The sequence below is a fragment of the Condylura cristata genome, unplaced genomic scaffold, assembly GCF_000260355.1.
Source record: "Condylura cristata isolate star-nosed mole 26May11 unplaced genomic scaffold, ConCri1.0 scaffold00003, whole genome shotgun sequence".
NCBI classification, from domain to species: Eukaryota; Metazoa; Chordata; class Mammalia; order Eulipotyphla; family Talpidae; genus Condylura; species Condylura cristata.
The window spans coordinates 33,765,802-33,786,715 of NW_004567104.1; the positions used below are offsets into that span (position 1 = coordinate 33,765,802).

General features: G+C 32.5%; 1 protein-coding gene across 3 annotated transcripts in view; it reads right to left on the reverse strand.

Moving 5' to 3' along the window:
• The window catches only part of STXBP5L (syntaxin binding protein 5-like), a 150,325-nt gene that overhangs the window by 32,000 nt on the left and 97,411 nt on the right, over nucleotides 1–20,914 (reverse strand). For all 3 annotated transcript variants that reach the window (XM_004675175.2, XM_012734655.1, XM_012734654.1), the window contains exon 21: nucleotides 19,355–19,420. In XM_004675175.2, the coding sequence (XP_004675232.1) occupies nucleotides 19,355–19,420 (66 nt within the window). The remainder of the gene's footprint in view (nucleotides 1–19,354; nucleotides 19,421–20,914) is intronic.

The following is a 20,914-nucleotide window of genomic DNA, read 5'->3' on the forward strand; positions in this document are numbered from 1 at the left end:
TTTTTTTTTTCAAATTAGTTAAAAGAGCTCCTTTCAGCATTTAATGCATGGGGAAACCTTTATTTCTCATAGGTAAAAAAAGTGCTTTATGGCATAGTATATTCATGCCAGGAGCTTTTACCTGAGTACTTTCAATATGTCCTTCCACTCATTCTTGGTCTTTAGAGTTTCTCCTGGGAGGTATAATGATAGCTTGATGGAAGTGCCTTTATAAAATACCTGTTTTTTCTCACTACTAGCCTTCAATATGGTGTCAGAATTCTGATGGTTTCACTGCTGTATTTTGTTACAGGATTCTTTACATTTAGGTCCCCATGTGCTCTGTTAATTTTTATGGACTTACATATTCTGTTCCTTCTCCAGGTTTGGGAAATTTTTAGTTACTTCTTTGAATAAAATGTTCCTTTTCCTTCTCTTTACTTTCTGAAATACTCAAAAAACCTTATGTTAACTTTCCTACTAGAGCTGGAGAGCTATTGTTATGATTCTTCATTTTTATAAATATTTCATTCTTCCTGAATCATTTCTAGGTTTCTAACTTTGAGTTCACTAATTGTTTCCATATTTCTATTTACTTTCTTATTAGTACAATATCTACCTCCTGTTAACTAACTTTAATTTGTCCCTGTGCTCATTCAGGTGCTTTTCTGAGTTTTCCTCTTTTTAAACTAGATTTATTAGTTTCTTATATCAAATTGAGTTTCTTCATAACAGCAATTTATAGTTCTCTGATAGGGATGTATAATCATCCATTGTCTTTGAGTCTGAATTCTGTAGAGTTTTTGTCTTTTTGTGATGTCATGTTAACCTTAAGGCCTCACGCTAGGTATTATATTTTTCTGTCTGTCCATTTTCTACTTTACCCCTGGCTTTAAAAAAAAAAAATCAATTAGAATACTAACCTAGAATTGGAATGCTTATCTTTTGCTTTTTCAGTATGTGCTAACATGGCTTTCTTTTTTTGGTTACTGCTGGATTCCTTATGTGTTTTTAGGCAAGTGAGAAGCTCTTCTGTGTTAGTGGGTGGGTGAGGGACAACACTCTGTCATAGCCATGCTGGGGTGGTCTAGTTCCCGTGCCTGACATTGCTTTTACTCCTTCTCCTTGGGGTTTCAAATTGGACACCTGACAATCTATGCACATCAGAACACAGTGGGGTGGAGGGTATGTGTAGTTCAGGGTGCTTACTTTGCTATCCTCCTTGCTGGGGTCCTAGTGCATGTAGCACTTAAGTTTTTTCTCTTTTGGCTTCATCTAGGCTAGAGGTGTGAGCTACCACTCATCTGATTTCCCCTCGCTAGCCTTGGGCTGGACTGGCAGCCCTTACAATCACAGCCATCCCAGACCACCACCTCTTACGCATCACTGTCTACCCACCTCTGTCACTTTGATGCATGTACTTCCTCAGCATCTTCTCTAATGTAATCTGTTCTAATTTCTGAGGTGTTGAGGTTGCTTCAGCCTCACCACTGTGCAGTGATATTCTCTCAGTAGTATCTAGTTCCTGGGTAATTTTTCCTCTTGTATGCAAAGCAAGGAATGTACCACCTTAGTAACCCAACTTTGGAGGTTTTACTATTATTTTATAAATAATGTTATAATACACCCCCACCCCTAGCTAAGGATCACTGTAACAGAGGAGTTAATCAGTATGCAATATGTAAGGTACTCCATTTATTATTTTCCCTTTGTCCTCAGCAAATAGTTCATGTACAGTTTCTATTTTTTATATAGAGAAATGGTATCTGTTACTTTGGATGTTAGATTCTACTACACCCAGCCTAGCTGCTAAGTTAATGTTTGAAATGGGTGTTCCTTTAGCAACTCACTCATTTTTTCCTTTCTTTTCAAACCAGACAATCTCAGGTGAGCTACTTCTAACGCTGAGGTGTCAAGGATGACTGCAGTGTCACTTTCTTAGCCTATTTCCTATGCCCTACCAGCCCTGCTTTTCACTGCTCCCAATCCCATAAATTACAAAATCTCCAATGTTTCTTGTTTCCACTGTTAAGCTACTTCAGAGCCTCCTTTGATTTACTGCAATAGTTTTTTTCCCCTCCCAATCAGTGTAATATTGGTTTATAATATATTTTTTGGGTATACAATCTTTTAAATCTACATCTGTATGTAATCTACCTTATTTTGTCACCAGAACCCTAGTTTCCATCCACCACCATACAGTTTACTCCTTTTACTTGATTTACATTTTTATTTACTTTCCCTTCCATTATTTTGAACTTGTCTAAAAGTTGTTTTTTATTTTATTTTTTTTAGTTAACACTTATAGTTTCCTAAATTTCTTCCATCACTAATGGACTACACAATACTGGGAAAGACTCTTTCCAAAGTGTTTTACAAGTGACCTAGTGTACATTTTACACAAAAGTTTTGTAAAAAGTTTTTTAAGAAGACTTAATGATTTTTTTTAAATAGAGATTTTGAAATTTTACTTTGAATAATTTTAAGTGCAAAATTATTAAAGTGCACCTTTAATAAAGTGATAAGCACTTGAAGGTCTTATAATACTTTTTTTTTTTAAGTGTGCATAGTGAGATGAATGAAGAGGGAGAAAACTGGAAATTTTGAGAAACTTAAATTTATAGATATTTTTATTAATGTGCTTATTTATATCAAACATGCCTCAGTAATTTGAAAATTAAAATGATAACTAAGAGTTCTCTTTACCAGTCTACAGCTATATTTAGAAGTAGTAATCTCTTAATTTTCTTTACAACATTCTTTTGTTTTTTTTCTTTATAGCATTCTAGGAAAGAAACAATAAGTAGAAATTATGTGCATGAATGTCAGAATGAGTCTTTCTAGAGAAATCCATATTCTATTCTTTAGTCTTCCTTTTCACATTTGTCATAATATGTGCTCCACAAAATATAGATTGGTAGTTTTTAAGATTTTTGCTATCATGTAGACTTAAGTTCAGCTTTGTTACTTGGTGACCTTAGGCAAATTTGAATTATTCACATGTAAAATACAAACAATATCAATTACTTTGCCAGATAATACATACAGCACAGTGTCTTATATAAAGTTGGTCAATAAATTATATTGGCAAACTATTAAGTTCATAACAATTTCTTTAATATTGAACTAAGAACTATTATACTTTGCATTTGAAAGTGTAATTATGTAGCTATCTAATCAAATTTATGAGTATAGGTGACTGGATTTAAAATGCAATAAACTTTTATCTAACAGTTACTTAACTTAGATGCAATGAGTATGTGAATGTGGTTAAAAACAAACAAACAAACAAAAAAACTTGAGTATCCTGTTTTATGAAGGCCTGCTTAGTACTTATTTCAGAGTTAGAGTTATGATTAAGCCTGTGACACCACAAAAAAATACACCAAAAGTGAACCAAAATTTCTGTAAATCCCCTGAATGAAAAGTGACCAGAGTATCATTCATTTCTGTTAGATTTGTTGTTGTTGTTGTTAAATAGCATTAATATTAAATGACACTAATATCCAAAATGGGGAAATAACTCCAGAAGAAACAATGCCATTAACATGATTATAGTCACAGAGGGTCCATATATGTGACTATTCACTGTTGAAAATGTTTTCATGATAAAACAAAACAAAACATTATATATCTTGGTGTATAATGATTTATAAAATCATAATTTTGTAAAATGATCGTTAACAAACAAAATGTTGAATGCTGCCAACAGAACTGTATGGTGATTTTTAAGAAAGCCATTTTGGAAAGTCTTCAAACACTGCAATCTAGGAAACTTGCGTTACTCATGGACTGGTTGGTAAAAATGTTCAGCCAAATGAATGTAAGAAAACTTAAAATTGTTGGCTTTTGCCTACCGTACCAAGATCAGCCTTAAGATCTGTTGGCAGACTTAACTTTCTTGATCCTTTAACTGAAACAACAGAAAAAGGAAAAAGGCAGTTGTTAATTATATTAAACTAACGAGTAGTGAGGGGGGGAACAGTCTGTCTTTAGAGTATAATTAATCTTGATGAACATAACAGAGAGCATGGGTGGAAGCAAAATATTGTTCATTGCTAGCTTTGTTGTCATTCAATAGTAAACATTTTCAATGCAGGCAGAAACATGAGAAAAGCAATTGTTCTTAAATCAGTCTATATGCATTTTTTCCCAGATGTGTTATGAGAAGTGATTACTTATTTCATTCAGAAAGAACCAAAAGTAATTTTAAAATCTAATTGGTAAATATTGAAATGTGTAAATTGTCAATATCACAAATACCAATAAGGGTAAAACTTGGTGAATTTTATCAACATTTATTTGAACTAATGAAAATTCTATTATACATGATAGAGTCATGGAAACTTTACTATGCCCATGGAATAGAATACCATTAATATTGATGTTAAGCAGTGAAGAAAATGTTGAATACAAATATTTTAAAGTGAGCTTAAGTATACTGTAAATTGAGTTTTTCTAACAAGTATGCATACACCATGAAAAACTAAATTACTGAAAAAATCCATTATTTATGTTATTAAAAATTTTACTTTGGGCATCAGAAAATACTTAAACACATTAGGAAAAGTTACTTTAGAAATCTTTTCTATCAATATTTTAAGTTTCAAATTGGTATTATCAATTTTTACTTTTTAATGGGTGATTTTCTTTATAACTAGTAAAGCTCTTTTTAAAAAAGATGCAGAATCATGTAGTAGAAAAAGTGGCCCAGAAATTTCTGAATTGTTATCTCCTCTCATATAACTTTGGGAAAAAAAAATCCATCAATGTATGTAACTTATTCTTATCAAATGAAGCATTAGAGAGTAACAAAGCATTAAACTACTTTTTTTTTAAATTAATAGTTTATTTTTACATCATTTTGTGCCTTTTCCCATCTCAGTTGTAATCCCCGTGGGCTTCCCATCACCAAGTCACCCATGTGCCATCACCATAGTCCAATGCACTTCCCTCTCCCCACTGTTTTTGATCCCACTCCACCCCAGTAAAATGTCTCTGGTATATAGTTGTTCATTATTATTTTCTCGCCTGGTCCTTTATACTCCTGCTATGAGTGAAACCATTCAGTATTTTTCCTTTTCTTTCTGGCTTATTTCACTAAGCATCATCTTTTCCAGCTCCATCTATGTTGCTGCAAAAGGCATGTGTGTTTTTTGTTTTTTTTTTTTTTGGTTACTGAGTACTATCCCATTGTGTCTATGTGCCACATCTTTTTAATCCAGTCATCTATCTACTTTAGGGCATTTGGGTTGTTTCCATGTCTTTCCAGTTGTAAATAAAGCAGCAATAAACAAGAGGGTGCAGGTGCCTTTTTGAATCAGTGTTTTGTGTCTTTTGGGTAGATACCTAGGAGTGGGATTGCTGGATCATATGGAAGCTCTATTTTTATAATTTTTGCTTAACTACTTTTTAAAGGAAGGTTAAGTATCAGCCAAATAAAAGTAACAGTGGCAGACAGTTGGTTCATGAGTTCTATTGAGGGGAAATCAATAAAGTAAATTTTAGTAATTAGAATTACCAGCACAAACAAAATGTTTTTTTATAACAAGTATGGTATAGAAAAATATTTAGTAATAAATCTCAAAGATTAATTCTGATTTGAGGGAATGGGCTATTTAATGTTTCTTTAATTTTTAAAATAGAACTATTTTTTATAAGGATTTGTTTTGTAATTTAGTTTCTATTGTTTTCAAATACAGAATTTCACATTTATATATTATTAGTTCAAAAATAGGTTACAAAGATGCTTTCAAAGAGAAGGGAGACAGTTCTTGCCTGGTATTCAATAAGCCCAGATCGAAATATGCAAGACAATGACAGTTGGATTCTCTCCTACTCCCCACTATTTTTTATTTTGGGGGGATGGGTTACTCACATTCTACATTCTAATATCTAACTTATCTGTTCTCAAATCTGATCCAGTTTTTGTATCTCCTTTCATGTTACCACATCTCTACCCACTGTTTCACCCCTCTGTAAACTACTTCATACCTAAAAACTAGGCTCCCCCCATTCTTAATTGTGTAACTGTAGGAGGGGGAAAAGTGATTAGGTGGTGGGATTTACTTTCTTAATACTGTGAGAACAGGCCATATTTACATGCAGAATGATCCTTCATGTGTGCAAGTAGTAAACCCGTACTCATCCTTCCAGAAAATTCAAAATTTGCCTGTTTTCTGAAGGCAACTTCAAACTTCTCCCTTATTCTGGTGCTCATATCTTAATTTTCAAAGCACCTTATGCCTATGGCCCTTAAACTAAACACATTTTATTATTATTTTAACCATCCTAAAACTTTGAATTCTCCAAAAACAGGGAGTTATATTCCCAATGCCTTATAAAATAATTGGTATAGAGTAGGTATATAATTGCTTCCTGGATGTTGAAAAACACCAATAGTCAGAAGGTAGTAATGAAGAGTTACTCTGAAGAACAAACAATAAGCTGACTAGTACCTTATTCAAATATTAGAAGTATATTTTAGAATATTGGGTTAGAAGACTAGAATAAGAGCAAAGAAAATAAGAGGTAAGTAGTCTTGACAATGTTTAGAATGAAAACACTAACTTTAGCAGTGTGTCCTTAGGAATGAACCTTTGAATTTCTTTATTTTCCACTGTAACCTAAGCTAAACATAAACAAACTGTCAGTTCAGATATTAGCCAAAAGGAAGGAAATGGGAAGTGGTGCAACATCATTGCTCACTGGGTTAGCACAATGCACAGAGAAAGAGAATATCAGCTCAAAAGACTGTCATCTAGTCCAATATCCTATTCTGTAAATACTTCTTTTGTGCCACTATTGTCATATTGCCTATTTGAATAGTTTCACAATAGAAACCTTCAGTATTTTTTTAATCCAATTTGCTCGAATTGCATCAAAATATCTTAACCATTCCAGTTTAACTTAGTCACATACCAGTTGGTCCCAATTGGAACCACTAGTGAAATAGTGAAACTGATTCTTAGTCTTAAATGCCATATCTTAAAGCATCTAAAGAAACTTATGGGCCACTTCCAGTATTTCAGTATATCACCAGGAATTATAACTGATACAAAGAGCTTAACAGGTCACACTTTGAGATAATTTTTAATAGTTTTATGAACATTATTCCACCCATGGGACTTCTATGCAGGATTCTTGAACAAAAAGTACTTGGTAAGATACATGTAGATTTCTGGGCAAGGATGCCATATTTTCCCAAGTTCAATTAGGTATAGATTTGGATACAGTTACAGCTATAGTTATCCTTTTGCTGAGGTTTTTTTTAAGGCAATTATCATTAATTATGTCAACAAATTATTAGACTCACAAAGAAAAAGCCAATCAGAAGTATAAAAGAAATTATAAACAATACAGGAATATGAAGGGTCATGAACAACTACTATAAATGATTTAAATGAACTAGGCACATATTTAGAAACATATTCCAAGATTAATTCAGGAAAAAATAGAAAATCTGAACAGACCAATCATAAGCAAGGAAATTGGAGCAGCCATTAAAAGCCTTGTCAGAATCTTCAGTGAATTCTATCACTGCATTTATCTTTTCCTCAAACTTGAGGAATTTGAGGAAGAAAACTTCCAATTGTATTTCAAGACCAGTGTTACTTGATATTAAAATAAGACAATGACAGCGCAAGTGTGCACACACACGGCCAATTGATGCAAAAATCTCAAGAAAATATTATAAATTCAACAATACATTTTAAGAAACATACTCCAAGATAGTGTAACTTCCTTTAGAGTGGCAAGCATAATTCAATATAACACAAAAATACAATGGTAGACCACATCAACAAAAGGACAAAAATCTATAATTTTAGTACACGTAGGAAAAGCGTATGACAATGTTCAGTGTTATTTTATGATAGTAACCTGAAGTAACAAATGCCAACATGTTAAGGGTCATATATGACAAACCCACAACCAAAATCTTAGAGGAAGACTTTTCAGTTTCTAACCAAGATCAGTAACAACACAAGGATATTCACCCTCACCACTATTACTCAATAAGGTGCTGGAACTCCTGAACAGAGCAAGTAGAAAGACAAAATAAAATGGATCTAAATTGGAAACAAAGAATTGAAACTATCACTCTATACAGATGACATGACATATAGAGAAAACCCTACACTCTACAAAAAGTTTTTTAAAATATTAATAAAACTTAATGAAGTAACAGGCTACACAATCAATATATTAAAACTATAGTTTCCATAATCAAATAATGAACAGAAAAAGAAATAAAACAATTTATTTACAATCACATCAATACCTGGAATATATTTAAGAAGAAAAAATGACCTATAGGTTGGAAACTGTAAGAAATTGTTGAAAGAGATAACAACATACAAAAATAATTTATTGCACAGTATTAACATTAACTAGCTATATTACCTAAAGGAACACATAGATAATCACAATTCTATTATAAATTGCAAGGCATTCTTCACAGCAATATAACAATCATACATTTTCTTGTGTCACAAAAGTCCCTGAATTGCCAAAGAAATCTTTAGGAAAATGAACAAAAATAAGGTATCACATTTTCTGACTTCAAACTGTTAAGAAATAAAACATTACTATACTGGAATCAAAACAAACATGGAGATCAGTGAAACAGAATTCATTGTCCAGAAATAAATGCATACATATATGGGTAACTAGTTTTCAATAAAGAAGCCAAAGCAAACAATGAGCAAGAAAATTCTCCTCAAAAACTGTGTTGGGGAAACTGGACCTCTACCTTATATACAAAAATAGGTTAAAGTTAACTAAAAACTTAAAGGTAAACTGGAAACCATAAAATATATCAGCGTTTACTATGATTCCTTATGTGTTTGTTGTGATGTCTTTGTGGACTCATCCCCAATGGCCAAGGGAAAAAAAGTAAGGAAGTTCTGCACAGTGAAAGAAACAATTAAAAAAATGAGATCTGAATATGAGATCTGAAATGTGATAAGGGGTTATCAAAAATAAATTTAGAACTCAAATAACCCAACAACAAAAAAATTTATTTAAAAAACTGCAGAAGCGGGCCCTTCCTGGTGGTGCAGCAAGTTAAAGCACAGCGCAAAGAAGCTAAAGGCGCTTCAGCATAAATTGGATTCACGCCTGCCCTAGAATAGCGTGGGAGACCTCTCCTGACTGGCCCGCTGCTCCCCTCAGTAGTGTACTTAATCAGCCTGCCCCCACTCTGTCTCTGGTGAATCCTCTCACCGCCCCTGCACCTCTGCTCTGTACCCTAGTTCTGTATGCATAAACAAATCTTAAAACAAACAAACAAACAAACAAAAAAAACCCAGAAGATTTCAGTATACATTTCCCAAAGAAGACGGCCATTGCGAGCAGGAAAAGAAGTCCAATATCATTCTAATTAGAATGCTATATATCTGAAACTTATATAATGTTATAAACTAATTTTAATTAAAAAAAATCCCTCCCCAAACAAAAATACTTTAAAAACTCACCAACATTTGAAGGAAAGCATTCAAAGGACTTACCTAATAAGTTCTACCACTTTCTGATTTACATAGAAATTGTTTGGCTAGATGCCATAAGAGACCAAAAATGATGCAAATAATTTAAAGGATTGACTGACAAAATGCATACTAATGTTGATCTATAAATTAGGTGTAAAGATGAGGTAATGGCATAGTTCTAGAGCACAGATTTTTATAAGACTAATAATCTCCCTGGATTTTTAGCCTTCTAAATTGAGGTTCAATTAAAATAAAGCGATAGGAAAATTTGGTGTTTTATTATAGTTGATAGCAGAATGAGATCATATGTTCAGTCCTATATATTGTAACAGGGTTTTGCCTGGTGGGCCTCCTGCATCTTGAGTGTATGATCTTTCAATGAACTGTACATTCATATTTTTTTTTCTGAACACCTAATTAAAAGAAAACCAAAGGATAGTGTTATAGCTTGGTTCATCAGAGGGAAATTATATTAACGTCAATTAAGTTTCAGTCAGCTCTTCAGTTTTAAATTAGAATCAAAATTTTATGAGTAGGGGGCCCCAGAGTCAGAATGTGGCTACTACTACAATGGGAAATAGCACAAAAAGCTAGGTTAGACATTCCCAATGCAAAACTTTGGAGAACTTTTTTCTTGATTAGACACACCTGGATTGATTCCCCCACCCCCCCACCCCCTTGCCAGTCAGTGAATTTCTACTTTGTTTTGGCTAAGTTACAATGAGTACTTGGAATTTCAGAGTAATCAAGAAGACCAAGTTCAATCTCCTTAGAAGATCTGTGGTCTGGTCACTAACACAGTTAAGACTATGAAAATTGGCTAAAATTATAACCCTAGAAAGTGGCAGTGTAGATTAAATTCCTCTCTCAAAATAGAAAAACAAAAACTACTTCCTTTTCCTAATCATACAAAATATAACTCCTGTCTACCTGTAACTTAACAGTCATCTGTAAAATAAACAAATCTATTACTAAATTAAAATAAAAGTTGCTTAGATTCAAATGTTTGTAAAGATTGTCATTTACTGATTAGCTGGTTGGGATATCATAGTGAGTCTCATTTGTTTTTTTGCTTTTGATTTTGTTTTTAACCTCCAGGAAAGTCTAAGACAAAGAAGTATGTTCATTACAATTTGCCTTGGTGTAAAAATATTTGATGTGATGACTGCTGCTTTTGCTACCTTAGGATAGCAAAACTCTATCTAGATAATTTGGTAAATCAGTGTTCATTTATTATTGTCATAGGAATTAAGTGTTAAATGACTATCACATTTTATTCTGTTCTTGTCTATCTTGAATTAGATTTCTAAATTTCAATGGAGAACTAGGTTCTTCACACTTTCATTTTTATGTACACAAGGGGGTCAAATAATTTGGGGTCAGAGTCTTGAAATCTGAAGTTTTGGGTTGGTTAAAACTAAGTTATTTACTAGCAAGGTAACCTTGGGACAGTTACAGAATTCTTTCTCATATCTATAAACTCTTTTCATATAAAATGAGAACAACACTAACTTTACTGGGTTGCTGTAGAATTAAATATGACAAACAGAAAAAAATAACTTGCTTTAAAAATACTATACCAAAGCAATTACAATATTAACAAAAAAGGGCTAAAGAGTTAAAAATGTGGTGATAATGTTGATAATTTATGAATTACAAGAACTAAAAATTTATTTTCAAAACCAGTTTTTCTTGAAACTTAAATGGTAAACTATTCTGATATTTCAATCAATATATTCTTTCAAATTTGTTAGAACATTGCTTATTCATAATGCAGTAACTTCTCATCTTTCACTGTCATGTAATTTCAATTTGGATTATTTTTTGGTCATTTTCAAGTTTCTTTTTCTCATTCTGATGAAAACAAGGGAGAAAAGTCAAGGTTTTACAACCTAATGTAACCAAGTTGGAAATTCAGCTCTGCTTAATTACATTACTCTGAGCTTTAGTTTTCTCATCAGAAAAAGGCATATCACAAAATAAAATACAGAACTACAGTCTGAAAAATTGTGAAGTACAATTAAGGTTACTTGGTTATTGACTTTGGGGGTATAGAACATTCATGGTTTTATAATTCATGGTTTTTAAAAATTACAAATCTGGTTACAACCTAACTAAGGAAGATATACAACCTGTGTTTGAACAGAATCAAATATTCAATGATTGTGCATAAAATTTAGATTGTAGGAATATTTCTGATCACCATTAAGAGAACATTGCCCCTTTTGACAATTCTTTGGAGTTTATATGGCCATCATAGTTGTTTCTGATCGTAGAACATATTTAATTATGAAAAAGCATGGATGCTTTTTACAAAACTACTTTTTGGCTCTTAAAGTTTTGTCTTTATTTTCTGTTATTGCCTCCATATTTTCTCATAAGCCTGGTGAAATTATTCAGGTTTAGAGTAGAAAAACTGCACTACCAAAATTATTGAACAGCTCAAAACCTTAGAAATTTCTTGTTTTATAATCTCATGAAGACATTGTCTATGGTCTTAACAATTTCTTTAGAGAAATTTGTCTTCATCTACTGTCTAATACCTGTGTGTTTTTTAGGCCAATTGTGAAGTCTAGAAAGTTAGAGATAGGAGTAACTTGATTGTTCATAAAAGATTTTCAGTTTCACCTGGCAAGTGATGTACTTGAATCCTCTGTTTCACAAATGGTATTTCATTCCTATAAATGCCTGGTGCTGTCTCAGAAGTTCTGGTAGCAAGTCCTAAAGGAAGGGAACAAAAACTATTGGCATGTAATTACTTTGGCCAAGTGAATGATTTTCCTCTTAAAGGTGAATTTCATAAATATTTGCAAGTTTCTGTTTTATCTGAATATTTTGTTAAAGTCCCAACAGAAGACTGTTTGGCAAGAAGTTTTCTTTGGAGAATGTAGTGGGATTTTAGGTGTGTAGAGTCACATAAGGAGGATTAAAATTAGAATATAAGATCTACTTCTAATCTAGGTTTGAGAACATCAGAGGTAGTTCTTTGTTAAAATTCTGTGACACTAGCCTCTATAATATTTATTACTATTAAAAAAAAGATGTATCATTATTTTACATCCATTTTTTTAAAGATCTATTTTTATTTATTTATGCATACAAGAGCTGGTTTATAGGCCAGAGTCAGGGAGAGTGAGAGGATTCACCAGAGACACAGTAGGGTACAAAACATGTGGATCTATGAAAATATACTGCTTAGGGGCACAGCTGGGGAGGCTGGAGAGGTCTGCTGCACCCTGTGTGTGGGCTCCCTGGCCAGGGATCAAACTCAGTGCTGCTGTGGCTGCCCAGAGCTTCATAGTGCTGAGACTTAGCCCCTTGCACCAGCAGGGAGGCCCACATCCTTGTTTTTTGCAGTGATCTTTGAGAATCACTGTATAGGATGGATGGAGGGTGTATAAGTAGCAATAGTATTAGGACCTGATACTATTAATAACCTAAAGCAAGGTGTTCATTTAAGTAAATAATTTTTAAAGGCGTGTCTTCAAGAAGGACAAATGAAAAAATGTGTACTTTGTGGGGAAAATAAAGCTTGGCTAGTTTTCAAGTCCTGGTTCAAAGAAAAGGGGATGTTTCTTTAGGGGATTGTAGTACCGTCCCAGGTAAGAGAATTAGGGCTAAATGTTAATATGCTTATCTCCTTTGGAGATGTGTTTATGTAGTACATGAATTGTGTAACCTTATGTGCTGTGTAAAAAAAGTTTATACAAGTTTAAGAAAAAACTTAATTAGCAGTTTATAAAATGATAAGATTAAAATTTGTCTTTGCCATTTGTTTAAGGAAGCAAGGAGTATGTTTACCTTGTTCATTAGTTTATTCACATTGGGTAGTACAACATCTAACTGTAGAAAGCTGGAAATTTTTGAAGAGATAATTGAATGAATGAATAAATAATAATGCAGTGATCATTATACTATAAAACTGTTTTTGGATATATAAATTAAAGGCACTTGTTAGGAGGGGTTGGCTGTTCATAATTATTTTGCAGTTTAAAATATATTAATATATTCCAGTTCACTCTAATTACATTCTTAAGATAAACTGCTAGCACTTTACTCAGACGGCTAAGTTTTACACATTTTAACAAATATAACATGCAGTTGATTCTATCATCTAACTTATCTATTTTAATTGTTTAGAAGTAGAAACAAATGTAAAAATAGACAATAATGAGTTTCATGCATTTTGTAAGTTATGAGAGACTTAGTTTTCCTTTCTCATGTTACATTTTAGTTTTGTGAGATTGAGTTAAACATTTGCATTTACCTTAACTATACCTCCCTGATAATCTTAATGCAGTAATTTCTACAATAGCAAGAGATTTACAGAATGTAGTTTTATATGATTATTATACTATAGAACTGTTTTTGGATATATATTAAAGACACTTGTTAGGAGGGGTTGGCTGTTTTATAATTAATTATTTTACAATTTCAAATATATTAAAATATTCCAGTTCACCCTGATTACATTCTTAAGATAAACTGTTTGCACTTTACTTAGAAAGATAAATTACTATGTGTTACTATGCTTAATCTATAAATGATACTGGGCACATTCTACTTTGTGGGCTTAAAAAATAAACCGCTCAATACAACACAATTAATTTTCTTTTCAGAGGAAATGAAAGAAATTAGTAAATATTATCTCTGACATTCTTAAGAAAAACTGTTGGCATTTTACTCAGAAAGATAACAAATATAACATACAATGATTTAAAAGCAGTTATAAGAAAAAAATCTATCATTCTTCTATGATTATTTATAACTGAAATTGTTACTACTTGTGCATCCTCTGAATCTGTCTTACCACCCAACTCTCCCACCCAAAAAAGGGGAAAAAAGTGTAAGGATGGTGTTTCTGAGTCTTCTAACATTGATATGAGATGAAATGTTAAGGCAGAGGACAAAAGAAAGATGTATACAAAAATGTTATAGCAATTATCATAATTATGAACTATTTAAAGACTCCTGAGTTTGGGTTAAAGGAAGAGATGTTTGGTAACATTACATCTATTTGGCATTATATTGAAGCTCCTAGCTAGTTTCTATTTTAATGGAGTCATAACTGGATACATATATAACACAAAAGAATTTCAAATTCTTGGAATTAATACATCTAGTAACTTTTCTGGCTATGAGGTCAATATGCAAGCAATTATTTTAAATCCTGACCACAGACAGTAAGAAAATAAGTTAAACATTTACAACAACAACAAAAAAATCAAATACATAGGAGTAAATATAATGAAACATGTGCAAGATCTCTAAGACTAAAAAGGATCCTAAGAAAAAAGACACCCACAAATGGAGAGCTACCAAATAGAAAACTCAAATTTTCAAAAGGTGGCTTTGGCCCAGTAATTAGTCAATGACACTTAAACAATTCCCAAGTATATTTGTTCATGTACAAACTACTATTAAAGCTATATGAAAATTCAAAAGACCTAGAATTGTTATAACATTTGAAAATACCTCAAAATAAAATCAGAATCTGTATTTCTGACCTGTTATAAAGCTACAGAAATTAAAATAGTATGGAATTGGATAAATAATAAACATGTTAGTGAAATAGAATATAAAATATAGACACACACACACAGAGTACTAATTTGTGAGCATTACAGCTCAGTGGAGGAAATGCTAGTTTTAATACAAATGGTACTGATGAACTGAATGACTAAATGGTAACCTTAACTAATTACTCATATTATACACAGCAATATTTTTAAAATAGAATTGAACTTAGATATGAAATGTAAACAGTAAGACTCTAGAATATAATATAGAAAAATAGCTTCATCTTGGATTTCATAAAGAGTTTTTAAAACAAAACAGATAAAGCACTTTTTAGTAAACTTCTGTTCATTAAAAGGCCAACTTTTAGATAGTAAAAGGTAAGACACAGGGTGGGAAATGATTTTTGTACTATATACATTCAACAAAAGTCTATGTGTGTATTATGCATGTATCAGTCTAAATATATAAATACATATATACAAAGAATTCTATATATCAAAAGAAAATGACAGCATAATTACAAAGAGTAAAAGACTTGACTGTTTTGTAAAAGAGGGCATTGAAAGTAGTCAACAATCATTTTAAAAAGCTCATCAGAGGGCCCTCCCTGGTGGTGCAGGGGGTTAAAACACAGCACTAAGAAGCTAAAGCCACTTCCACATGAGTTCGATCCCAGCCTGCCCCGGAGGTGACCACATGGAACGGCAGACCTCTCCTGACCCGCCCGCTGCTCCCCTCAGCAGTGTACTTCATTGATCTGCCTGTTCTGCTCCCCACTCTGTCTATGGTGAATCCTCTCACCCTCCACATCTCTGGCCTGTACCCCAGTTCTATATGAATAAATAAATAAATCTTTAAAAAAAAAAGCTCATCAGAATCTTTAGACCTTAGGATTATGTGATTGGATTTAGTTCTATGAGATAATGTTATTACATTGCATATCTCAGAATGAACTAAAACTAAAACAAAACAAAAATCTGGTTGCACCAGTTTTTACTTCTACTACTTTAGGAAAGTTAGTACTATTTACCAACAGGAACATATGTATACCTTATTTTATAAGTATTATTTATAATGATTAAATACATTTGCATGATTAAATACATTTGCATTACATGATTGGTTATAACAGCTTTACTTATAATAGCCTCAATCTGAAAACTACCTAAATATCTAACAATAAACTGCATAAATAACCTGATACATATTCACGTAATAGAATATTACCCACCAATAAAAATCATTCTGCAACAAAGGAGAATATCATATACATAATATTGATTGAAGTAAGAAACAAAGATGTAAATACTGTATTATTCCATTCATATAAGATCTAAAACCCACAATACTAATCTATGGTGATAAAAGTCAGAAAACTTTTGTGAAGGTCGGCAACTTAGAGGGAAATGAGGAAGGTTTTTGGGGTTCAAGTGACATAATGTATCTTGATCTGAATGTTATCTACATGGTCTACTCACTTGTAAAACTAATCTAGCTGTACTCTTAAGATGTATTCACCTTTCTTTATGTATGCATTAAAGCTTATCCAAAATAAGTAGACCAAAATAATTTCCAAATGAAAAAAACTAGAGTTGTGGTATTAAAAGTAAGGACTAAGCCCACCCCAGTGGTGCAGTGGGTTAAAGCACAGCACTAAGAATCTAAAGCCACTTCAGCATGAATTCGATCCCCACCTGCCCCGGAGGTGACCACAGGGCGTGGCAGACCTCTCCTGACCTGCCTGCTGCTCCCCTCAGCAGTGTACTTCGTCCATCTGCCTGTTCTGCTCTGCCCTCTGCCTCTGGCAAATTCACTCACTGACCCTGCATTTCTGGCCTGTACCCCAGTTCTGTATGCACAAATAAAATAAATTTAAAAAAAAGTAAGGACTAAAAAATTCAAATAGAAGAACACATATGAACTGAACAATAGTGACGAACAATACAAGGTGTGTATGTGGGTTTATTTTTAAGATCAATGCATGAATATTATAAGCATCACACTGGCGATAACAAGGAAAAATAAATACATTGCTAGTATAATATTTAAACGTTCTTTTTCTCCTCAATAAGGTGAATAATCAAAATGTAAATAAGGTAATCAAGATGCAAAAAAAAAGACTTAAATGTTATAAGGTGACACAGCTACTTATATTTACATTGCTGTGCTATACATTTACATTAATAACTCTTAGTAAACTTGTTTCTATTTCTTTAATCTATCTAGAAAATACTGTAATGAAGTATCAATTTTTCAAAATCTATGATACATCTAATACAGGGTTCAGATGGAATTTTTTTTTCCAGATGTAAATTTAGCCTTACTAACTCATATCAGTATCCAAGAAAATGGCATAAATACATAAATAAGTATCTATCATAAAAATTTGAAAAAGAAAAAATAAAACAAGGAAACAGAACTACTAAAGATAAAAGCAGAATTTAATAAGTCAAACAAAAAAGCAAGAAAATTTTGGGATTTATCAAAGTAGATGGACTGTTAATTAGCATAATTAAAGATTGATAAAATCTCAGTCTTCACATATGTTTAGGTAATTTCCATAATGAAAATATTTTTCTTTACTTATTTTGCATATTTGTTTTTTTTTATTATAAAGAGTATGTTGATAGGGGAATTTTACCAAAACTTTAAAAAGCAGAAAATCCCAACAGTATTTAAATTGCTGGGCATAAAGAATAAAGACCAAAACCAAAAAGTCTGACTACAATACAATTGCTGTAAGGTATGAGCTGTCACAAGCAAGGTTAAAGGATAAATTGGGAAAAATCCTGTATCTTATGTCAAAAAAGGATAACCTTAGGAAAAAGTATGCAAATAATAGAGAAACATACCCTTCTAGAAAATGGGCAAAATATATGAATAGATGATTTACAACAGAAAAAAATATTTTAAAAGTTCTTAAACAGGGTCCTCCTTCCCTGGTGTCACAATGGTTCGAAGCACAGCACTATGAAGCTGTCTGTAGCCACTGCAGCACAAGTCTGATTCCCAGCCAGGAAGGAGACCCACATGGTGTGGCAGACCTCTTCTGACCCACCCACTGCTCCCCTCTGCAGTGTACTTCATTGATCTGTCTGCCCTGTGCCCCACTCTTTGAGTCTTCTCATCCCCCCCCCCCCGCCTGCCTCCCCTCCTTTTTCGCCCCCCCACCTCTGTACACCACTTCTATATGCATAAATAAATCTTTAGAAAAAAAAGTTCTTATACATCCTTTTTTGCTTAATACATTTGACATGGAATATTGATTTCTTTCATTTTTGATGATTTCTGACAAAAGAACATACAGTAAATTGATAATCTGAGGAGATTAGGTTAAATAACATGATGTGCATAATGAATTATATAAGGGAGAGATGGAAAGCAGAGACCTGTTGCAACATTTTGTGTTCTAGGTATGGGGTAATAAATACCTAAAGTAGATGGTGCCAGTGGGTGAATGTATGATATCATGCTTAAAACTAGTAAAATAAGCATTAAAAATACATGACTACAGTAATTATACACACAGGACATATCAGATTCCACTTGGCTAGGTTACTGAAGAATAAAGGCAAATAGCTAATAACTCCTAAGGGATCATAAATTAGAAAAATGTTGCAATTACAACAGAATTTCTTATAGACACTATTAAATGTCTTGAAATTTGAAGTTCAAGTTCAAATAACTTAAGTTAGAGTTAATATTTTGATACTCTGTGAAAGCATATCTAGTTTTATGATAGATATTCCTAATAGTTTTTATGCTTAAAACTTTTCACATTATATGAATTAATAAAAAAGATAAATATTTAAAAAATTCATAATTCCATCATCCAACAATTTCTAATATAAACATGTTTTTTACACACTGTACAAATTTATTCCTAGGCATCTTTATATTCACAATTGAATATAATTTAATGGCTTTATACATTATCTTGATATTTTACTCCTAACATATTTTTTTGTCAGTGAATGTATGTATTTCTAAACTCTGGCTCAGAAGGGCATTATATGCCCCTGTACTGAAGTATATATTTCCAATGATCCCACTCTAGCTGTAAGATAGTTTGTAATATTACCAAGTTGCTTAGTATTAATATATTTGTAAAATAACCTTCCCTTACAATACCTTTTAAACCTTTTAAAAGTTTTTCCTTATACCTCTGATCTTAACTTTTTGTCAAAGCCAAATATATTTTTAAAGACATTCATTTCTATTCAATTTTGATCAAGTTTGCTTATGCTTAAATTTCAGAAAGTTACACCTATTAAAATTATAAATTTCACATTATAAGAATTAGGAACATAAAGCAGTAGATTACTGCAGTGAATCACCAGAAGCCTGAGCATTACCACTGTGTTTACCTGAAGTGGGAGACTTGCAGCGCTCAAGTTCCAGGGGAACTGGACTGTCGTTCAGCTCAGTTAAGCCTGGAAATGAAAAATGACAAAAATTGAGAGAAATTCTGCTAGATGATTCTAACTTCCTAAAATCTATAATTTTGAATTTTTCCCCCTCTGTGAAAACTGCTTTCCCATGCTTTAGTTAAAATAATTATTCTCAGTTTGTTTTTACAAGTGGTACAGGAAAACAAAAGCAAAAATGGATAAAAAGTAAATAAACATGATATTGAAAAGATGTAAAATTTTTCTTTTTTTCATATGAATTATCCCATAAGTCACCAAGTTTCAGTGAAGACAGAAAAAAGAATAAGAATTAGTCTTTTTTACAAAAGACTTACTCAAATCTTCTTCTTTCTAAAGAAGTGGTTATTGCCTCTTAAGTATTTTAAAATATTCTGAGATACTATTTTCTTTATAAAGATGCAAGATTGTGCAGTACATTGTGTATTTCTTATTACAAACCCTATATTTTTCTCTTTCTAGTATTTATATTTTATTCCCACTTATTTCTTTTAAAGATTTATTTGTGCACACAGAACTGGGGTACAGATCGGAGGTGCAGAGCTGGTGAGACAGAGTGGGAAGCAGAATAGGCAGATGGACGAGGTACACTGCTGAGGGGAGCAGCGGGCAGATCAAGAGAGGTCTGACATGCCATGTGGATCACCTCTGGAGCAGGCAGGAATCATGGAAGTGGCTTAAGCTTCTTAGTGCTGTGCTTTAACCCTCTGCGCCACCAGGGAAGGGCCCTATGCTCACTTTAAAAAAAAAATTATTTATTACATACAGAATTGGGTTACAAGTCAGAGGTATAGGGGGTGAGAGGATTCACCAGAGACAGAGTAGGGAGCAGAACTGGCAGGTTGATGAAGTACCCTGCTGAGGGGAGCAGCAGACGAGACAGGAGAGGTCTGCTGCTCCATGTGGGTCTCCTGGCATGAAATGCATATGGGAGCTTTATTACAACTATAAAATAAAAAAATTTGGTAGTACAAGAACTAAGCATCAGTTATCTGGAAATTATCACTTTTTATATTTCCTTAATTGTCTACTAGATCTGTTTATACTAGTTTCTTCTGAATTTATCTACTTTCCTGTTTAACATAGATCTAAAAATAATAAAACTACTTCTGTGTTGTCAATTTACAGTGTCCAAATCCTAAATAAAATATTTTTATATCATTATTTGATCCTATAAGATTATTTAAAACATCACAATTTAAAATATGTATATTTTGATTAAATAATATTTTATCCTAAAGGAAAATTTGGGAGACATAAGAAAGGAAAAGGCGATAAAAAAACATTATCATAATTTTGGCTTATATCCTTTATACTGTGATTAATTTTAATACATTTAAAATAGTTGATTGTTCTAATTTCCCCACCATAACATGATAAATAGTTCTCTCATTTCATTAAAATATATCCTACATTTTACTTAGTATTCCTCTACTATGGTTTTCCAGTCTCTACCACTCTAAATGAAGCTGCATTAAATATCTGAGTCTGTTTTGGGGG